Source organism: Clinocottus analis, unplaced genomic scaffold (assembly GCF_023055335.1).
Source record: "Clinocottus analis isolate CAN_PGR_092001 unplaced genomic scaffold, fCliAna1.0.p SCAF_14, whole genome shotgun sequence".
NCBI classification, from domain to species: domain Eukaryota; kingdom Metazoa; phylum Chordata; class Actinopteri; order Perciformes; family Cottidae; genus Clinocottus; species Clinocottus analis.
The window spans coordinates 8,786,336-8,794,251 of NW_027175865.1; the positions used below are offsets into that span (position 1 = coordinate 8,786,336).

Here is a 7,916-nt window from a genome sequence, read left to right on the forward strand (position 1 = left end):
CTGAACCACTTGCATGTATTGCTAGACTCAACCCAGGCTCAGTCAGTTTACATGCGTTATTGTTTGCGTAAAACTGCACTCTCATGAGAGTGGAGGCCGAAATGATTAAGTTTTGAAAACTGAAATTAGATATTTTTGTCTCGCAGTTCGAGGCTCTCTTTTGTGACTTTCAAAATGCAATCAGTCTGCTTCTCTTGAGTGGTAACTGATAACAGGTGATACACACACACATACACACACACACACACACACACACACACACACACACACACACACACACGCATGCACACATAATTTCACTGCAACTACCTTCAGGTTGAAAAGAAAAGAACACAATGTCTCCATATCTCCGCTTCCCAGAAAAAAAAAGCCCACGGAAGAAATGCTTTAACAGCTCCCTCTAGTGGCACTGGGGGAGTGAACAACCTCAATAACTGGCACAGTGATTCAAAGGGTTTCTAAATCCCACAGGGGAAAAAAAACATCAGTTTGTTTGCGTGTTTCTTTTATTGGAGGGACTCCACTTGCCAATGGTTGCATTTATTGGTCGTTTTAAAAAGTCATCTGCAGAACCGTATTTGAAAAAAGCAATTTAGTTTAATGCTCAGAGAAAGATTTATGGCAAACGAGGGCTTCTAGGAATTTAGGATCAGTGGCTTGAGGCTCAAGGTAAAGGTGCTGCATATGAAAGCAGCGGCATGAGACCGTGCAGCGGTTGCCGTGTGCTGTGGGTGTTGGAGCTGACGGGAGTGGCATGACGCTGAGGGGCAATGAGTCACAGTCAACGATAAGGACCCGGGGTTATGACTGACCTCTCTCTACTGTCCCTCTTCCTGCCTGCACTCCTTCTTTCTCTTCACATCTGTTTTGTTGCATGGGTATCCTTGTTTGTTGTCTACCCTTTTTTGTCTTTTTGTACAGTCAATGACTTATAACTAACTCTTGCCTCCTTGGCACCTTTGACTCTTGGCTAATGCATAGATTGGTCTTACTTGTAGCCTCACATGATGATTTCTTTTCTTTCAGAGCCTTTTCTCTCGCCTGTCGCCGTCCATTCTTTTGCTCTGTGCTCAGGGAGTGGAGCCTTTAGGTTTATGTGCAATTGGAAAATCTCTCTGACTCACGCAAACACACACTTTATAGGTGATGACTCATTGCAACACAGGCCATTCGGATCCACAGTACACCAAAGTAAAACTGGTACAAGAGTGCGTGTCAGTGTGACTGCGTTTGCATAAACATTAACCTTTATATGCATTAAGGTGGGCTGATGACACAACACCTACGCAGCTATTATCTCAGTTGACGAGATAATCAGTGCTGCTGTAAAGGAGCTTTTGGTCACCTTCATTTGTCTTGTATCAAAAATATTGTTATTGCTTGCATGGCTGCTCCACTTATTCTGTTTGTGCAGGTGTGTATATGTGCATATATGTTGTTTCTTTGCAAACATATATGTGTTTTTATATGTGCAAGTCCAAGGGCAGAAACATGTTCAGTATTCGGGCAGATGAGGAATAATAAATGTGTTGAGTGACTCATGCAAGACAGACATAGGAGCCATCAGCCTCCACTGTGGCAGACAACACATACTGTACCACATACACACGCACACACACACTCACATCCTGATAAACAGACCGAATGGTGCAAAATGTCCCAGCTTCATTTGTAGAACTTTTGCATTTCTGTGGAAAAGATGAGTCACTTTCAACTGGGGTCGTCATAACTACTGTCACTTAGGCTGATGACACAATTTCTAAAATAACAATCAAACTCTCGCTGCCATTTCTATGGAAAGTGACTGAGGGTACAGCATGTACTTATTATAGAATGGTAATTCACGAGAACAAGACAACATGTGACTGTTTCTGTTTATTCATAAAGATGACTAACTTGCAATAAAATGCAATGGTAGTTCCAGTACAATATGAATGTAATGTTTCATTAGGGTTTCATATAAAAAATATATAAGACAACAATTGGCTGGAAGGTCACAGACAAATAGTAGTAAAAGACAACAGTTTCTCTAACACAGCTACAACAGACTTGCACTACAATACTGCTCAGACCACCTGTGTGGTGAAATTGGCAATGACACAGAAATATTCCTTTAGTTATACTTTTTTGTTTCATACCGACAAACACAAAATGAGACCAAAAAAATTAATGTTCAGTATCTGTGTCCTCCTCTTCATCTTCCTCCTCCGATTCATCTTCCTCCTCTTCGTCATCGTCGTCTTCTTCCTCCTCCTCCTCTCTTCTTGTCTGCTGACTGGAGGCTCTTTGTTGCTGTGACAATGAAAAAACAGTCACTTAAAACACTTAGCAGGTAGACATTAAGCCAAATTTGTACTTCCGGTTTTCTCCCAAATGCACATACCTACCCAAGGGACAGGTACGTATGTGAACACGCCCCAATATGCACCAAATTTCTCAGGTTATGCTGCTCTATATTTGTAGTGTAATACTATACGGACATAAATATGTCTCATGTTGAAGGACTGCCAAGTTCATATAATGGCACGAGTATAATCTAAGAACAAGACTATGTGCATTGTCAGTTTTACTTTCGTTTGCAGTTTTCCTTTTGGAGTTTCTAGCATTCAAACAGGGATCTGCAATCTACTTTTATAGCCGTGCTGTGTACCTGGCTGCTTCTGTTGTTTAGCAGAGATTGCAGATTCCCACAGAAAAAAAATCAAACCTAATCATGGACACAAAGTATAATCTTGAGTTGTGGCGCAAGATGCCTTTGAGGCACGTTCTGATGTCGTGCGAACTGCAATCTGCCTCTGCAAGCTGCAATCTCGAGATACAAGATACGGCATCTGAACACACCCTATGAGACCGAAAGACAACAGATCTTAAAAAATATCAAACGATGAAGAGTAGCTGTCCAGACATTTTACAAGTTAATGCAGTGCCCAGGTTGAGATGAGGATGTTACTGGCATGCAATGATGTGTATGGAGATTTAGGCTGAATGATGGCTGGGGGTTATGCTGCGTATAAAACTTTGGCACAACTGATTCAGACATTAGTTATTTGAGCACCAGTCTCGACTAGTATAAGCAAGACTACTTAGTTTGAAAACAGGATTTTTTTTATTTCGTCATCTCAATGAAACTTACACAACTGCCAAATTCAAAAATGAAATGCCAATGCTGGAACAGAAACCAGGATCTTCTTTGAGAAATTTGTATTAAAGCAACTATGCACTGTCTTTATCTTACCTGTAAGGTCCCTGATGTACTCAGGAAGGACTCGGTCCGATCGAGGGAGGTTTTGGAATTAGCTCGCACTAGGTCTAAGCGTGACTTGTAGTCAGGAGGGTGCAGCGAGCTCCTGAACACCTGCCAAAGACAGTAGGCGCTACGTTTTTCCAATGAGAAACAGGACAATGGAAGCAATGCCTAAAACACACTTATCAGTAACCTAAATGTGTCTCATTGAACACAATGCAAGATAAGCATGAATAAAAAACTGGCCTAGTATTCACTTACTGAGTGCACATTGTTAGTTAAGGGAAGTAACGCACTACTTGTAAGCATGAATAAAATCTAGTCACAGGAGCAAAAAACAAAAACAACATGATTACTCCAGCAAGTCATCAACTGACAATCTTTCTTAAGTCACACATAAACAAAGCAGTCCAACAGGTATGCCTCTGATAACACAGCTAACTGACATTTAAACCACACCAAAAATAAATTCCACTAGAACTCTCAATCAGGATTATCTTCATGCCTGTCATTCTGCCTTTTTCAGATGATTACATCTACCATGCTTTGTTCTATGAGTCATTGAAAAAATGCCTTGTCTGGGTGAGGAGTTTCGCTCAATATGAATGGAAGTGAGATGATTCAGTGCAAAACACACAGATGAGATGGCAAGGGGCGGAGGAAAATAGCACAAGGGCAACTGCAGGAACAACCTTTCTCACTGAATCATTGATCCTTTGTTTTCTCACTACAGGCTTTGTCTCTTAAAATAGTAATAGCAAACCTCTCAAACCAAATTGTAAACAGAATAAAGTAGCTCTCTATGACTCCCAATTATGAAGAGTTTACTGCAGGTTACTTCAAAGTGACAACATGACTTAGAGGGTGTGGCCAGTAGAGTATAGATGACCTATGAGTCGTTGAGAGGCTGCAGGAGATCATGATAGCTTGGATTTGTTAAATATAAGCGTCAGGTTCATCAAGTAGAGGGTATGCAAGAAGCTGGATCAGCTTTCATCTCTCGTTCATGAGCAGATATAAATACACATTTTTGTTCTGCGTTTGTCTGTGACACATTATGGCAGGCCAATAACTACACCGGAATTTGCATCTTCAAACATTTCCTGTGCTGGTCAAACTCAAGCAGAGTTAGCCTACCTCCAGGTCCTCCTCCTCATTCACACTTTGAATGCTCTGGAAGGCCAAGGTGTACACCTCCAAGGCTTTGGCATGGAATGACATCTCCACTGTCACAAACTCCCCAAAGATTTTCTATCAGGGGAAAGACATAGCTAATAATTAATAAATGGTACTTCCAACCACTGAAATTGTAGTACTTCATTTGAGGTGCATAGGAAGCTCAGTGCAGCAGACCTTGATGTCCCGGATCTTCTGCTTCTCAAACTCGTCTATGGTCTCCTCTAGCTGCCTGGTGGTCCGTGTGGCGTCCATGGTTGCTCTCTGTAGCTCACTTTCAGCCTAATGGGAGGACAAATTAATGTACAACATGCTACAAAACATATCAGACCAACCGAAGAGGTTAGGGATGAAGTTTTTTGAGAACAACCATTTAGTAACTCATTAAAAAAACATCATAGTTTATATACCCAGACCAAAAGCACCCAACAGCAGAGCTGCAGGACCAGAAGTTTCACATCTGCAGTTCCAGTCCTACATGTGCCACATACTTGCATAAGCTCTTCAGCTACTTACATGTTAATGTCATCTTTAAACAGGAAGTGCAAAACAATATCTTCCGCATTTTTGACACGTGTCTCAGGCATGCATACAATTGAACACCGTAACTACACACATCTGAAAAAAACATCTGCAAATCTGAGCTATAGAATGATCTGCTCTTATTTCTCTGTTTCCTATAAGTGCTGCAGGTTGTGTATGTGTATAACATGTTTGACAATGGACAAACTCTAGGGAGTTTATGCATTTCTGAGTAAGTTACAAGCAATTTCCATGCTGTGCTTCACATCTAATAAAGAGTAATAAAAAGAATAAACATATTGAATGATTTCTGTTGATTTGTTACATAGTTGTCATACATTCCATGGGATGAGATGCACAAATACCATGGGACCCACCTGCGACTGAAAGATTCGTCAAGGAAACATCAACAATATATGAACTTGCATCAAATGGATATACTGTAACAAAGATACTGTCAAGTAAAAACTTTTCAAACGAGACAAGATAAACATTCAAAATGGATCCGAGTTATCTTCCCTGCTGCGATATTAATTAATATCTCTAATTACCAAGGAATTAACCTAAGCTCAAGATGTCGCATGCAGTATACAAGTGGTTGTTGAAAGTGAATTGGCTGTTTGATGGGAGGAAATTTGAGAAACAAGGCAAGGATACAATGATCTGCCTGTCTGAGGGGTTCCTCTGTCTGGTCCGTTCAAGCTGAGCCATCTGTTTGGCTTCTCTGTCTCTGGCACTCTGAGTCGCCTTCAGATCCTCCTGCACGGATGCACAAGCACACAAGGACAAAGTAGTCATTATGAGAATCAACAATGATAGTCAATTATTTATACATTTGTGTCAGGACAGAATCAAAAACATATTTGGCGTAGCTCAGTGTTTCCAGATCAGGACCTCAAGTACACTCTGTGGTGCATTTTTTGTGTTTTCTTGACTGATACAGCTGGTAATGTTTTCTTGACATTCTCACTTTGCCTTTACAATGACCAATCACTATCAATCTCCAAGTAGACTCTATTCTTCAAACACACACAACAGTGTCTTGTGTGGTTTTGGCACATACTTTAAATTCTGCTAAATCTGCAGTTTCAAAGTATTTGAATTTTAACAAAAAGATGACTTGAAAAACAGGCAGTCCTTGGATAGCACTTTGCAATAGTGGGTGACAAGACAACATGAAGCAACATGACTCGTTTTAGAATATATGGCGACCTTGTATGCGAGGGACTTTCATGCTGAACATTTCTTTCAATCTTAAAATGCTATAGGAGAGATTATAACAATGGCGCAAAGAAGTTATCAATAAATCAACACTGCCCTCGTGTGGCCATGTGGTGGTAATTACACTGACAGTAAATTTGCCGATAAACTTTAATTCTCATCCTTTAAATCCTGCTGCTGGTTTCTAAAGCACTGAGTGGTTTAGGGCCTAAGTATGTTTGTGATCTGCTGCTACCTTATGAACCATCCCGACCCCCCAGGTCGTCTGAGACTGATCTACTTTCTGTTCCAAGAGTCAGAACTAAACATGGTGAAGCAGCGTTCAGCTTTTCTGCTCCACATATCTGGAACAAGGTTCCTGAAAGCTCAGCTCCTCCAGATTGAAGACTTTTCTGTTTGCTGTTGCCTTTAATTGAACCAAATCCAATTTCTGCATCTCACTACTGCAAATTGTATTCGTTGTATTTTGCTTTTTGACTGTTTTAATGTTTTCTTACCTGTTTTTAAATCAAAAATTATGTGTTGATGCTTTTAATGGTTTTATGTGAAGCACTTTGAATCGCTTTGTTGTTGAAATGTGCTATCCAAGTAAACCTGCCTAGTCTTACCCTTTTACGCTTCACGACAGCTCCATAGCTTTTTAATGGCTCTACGACTTTGGCTTCAAGTCTTTCCACCTGGAAGGACAACACGTTTACATCAGGTTTGGTTTTACCCGACTGTGAGAGTGAGATTAATATAAAAAATGATGAATGAAGTCAAAGCATCAGGAGCTACAACACAGTAGTTGTACCTCGGCTTGGCGGTAGTCTTGGATCTTGGCCAGGTGGTCAGCAAACTGCTTCATGCCCCTCTTCAGGTTGGGCGTTTCTGTGTCTGCGTACACGCCGATTTCCCGAACCAGGACATCCGACTTGTCTCGTAGTCTGGCTGTTTTACGGACATAGGCAGAAAACAGTTGGCACATCTCTCCGAAATGTTTCTCCACATTGGTGACGTTCTCCTGGATCTTTTTTGTCTGGTTGTCCCTGAAAAGAGATGAACAGCGGACATCAAAATAGTGTACACGTACACACACATTGCACTTTCCCACATTTGTGCGGGGAAGAGATTAGAACGTTTTTATGTGTGGCAGCCCATCGATAACGATAATTAATATAAAGCGTGAAAGTACAAGCTGACTGAGAGCTAGCTAACATATGCGTGTTTTATGTACGCGAACGTTAATTTAACCAATGACTAACCTAGTTCCCACACAACTCGCTGGCGTTAAATTAGGAATTCGTTTGACGCAGTGTTACCTCGCTCTTGCATCGTGAGTACGGCTCATCTTTGAAGAGGCAATAAATGCAATGTCTCCAGTATTCAGGCAGCCTTTCTGGACGCAGATTAGCGCGAGCTAGCAAGCTAACTATGCTGCGTCTCTTCCAAGCTAGAACGCCAGTCTCCCGTTTCCATGGAGTCACCGGAGTTTCCGGTCGCGCAATGGATTCTGGGAAATTGAGCCATCCGTCGTTACGCTACAATATTCAAGTATTGACATTTATTTCCTTATTCATTCAGTATATTTTTTTAAAGGTTACTGTATATATATATATATATATATATATATATATATATATATATATATATATATACATATACATATATGTATATATATATATATATATATATATATATATATATATATATATATATATATATATATATATATATATATATATATATATATATATACATGGGCCATTCTGTA

At 40.4% G+C, this 7,916-nt stretch overlaps 1 protein-coding gene across 5 annotated transcripts; it reads right to left on the minus strand.

Annotated features, from left to right (window-relative positions):
• Nucleotides 1-1,862: 1,862 nt before the first annotated feature.
• Nucleotides 1,863-7,633, minus strand: cibar1 (CBY1 interacting BAR domain containing 1). 5 transcript variants are annotated; one of them, XM_068574939.1, is made up of 9 exons: nucleotides 7,465-7,633; nucleotides 6,957-7,191; nucleotides 6,772-6,840; nucleotides 5,600-5,701; nucleotides 5,320-5,325; nucleotides 4,598-4,702; nucleotides 4,382-4,495; nucleotides 3,236-3,355; nucleotides 1,863-2,292 (listed from the first exon to the last, which is right to left on the minus strand). In XM_068574939.1, exons 1-9 carry the CDS (start codon nucleotides 7,491-7,493, stop codon nucleotides 2,167-2,169), a joined length of 906 nt encoding a protein of 301 aa, XP_068431040.1. In that variant the 5' UTR covers nucleotides 7,494-7,633; the 3' UTR covers nucleotides 1,863-2,166. The 5 variants fall into 5 exon arrangements, with proteins under 5 accessions (XP_068431040.1, XP_068431039.1, XP_068431042.1 ...); XM_068574938.1 differs by having other exon boundaries at nucleotides 5,281-5,325; XM_068574941.1 differs by having other exon boundaries at nucleotides 5,281-5,325; nucleotides 7,408-7,622.
• Between the last annotated feature and the right edge of the window lie 283 nt (nucleotides 7,634-7,916).

What these genes read in the sequence shown, in the direction of transcription:
- cibar1 (XM_068574938.1), bottom strand. Translation starts at nt 7,493, where the DNA reads ATGAGCCGTACTCACGATGCAAGAGCGAG. An exon ending in ACTCACGATGCAAGAGCGAG is followed by an intron (nt 7,192 to 7,464) that starts GTAACACTGCGT and finishes ATCTCTTTTCAG; the next exon opens with GGACAACCAGACAAAAAAGA. An exon ending in CCTCAGACAGGCAGATCATT is followed by an intron (nt 5,326 to 5,599) that starts GTATCCTTGCCT and finishes CGAATCTTTCAG; the next exon opens with TCGCAGGTGGGTCCCATGGT.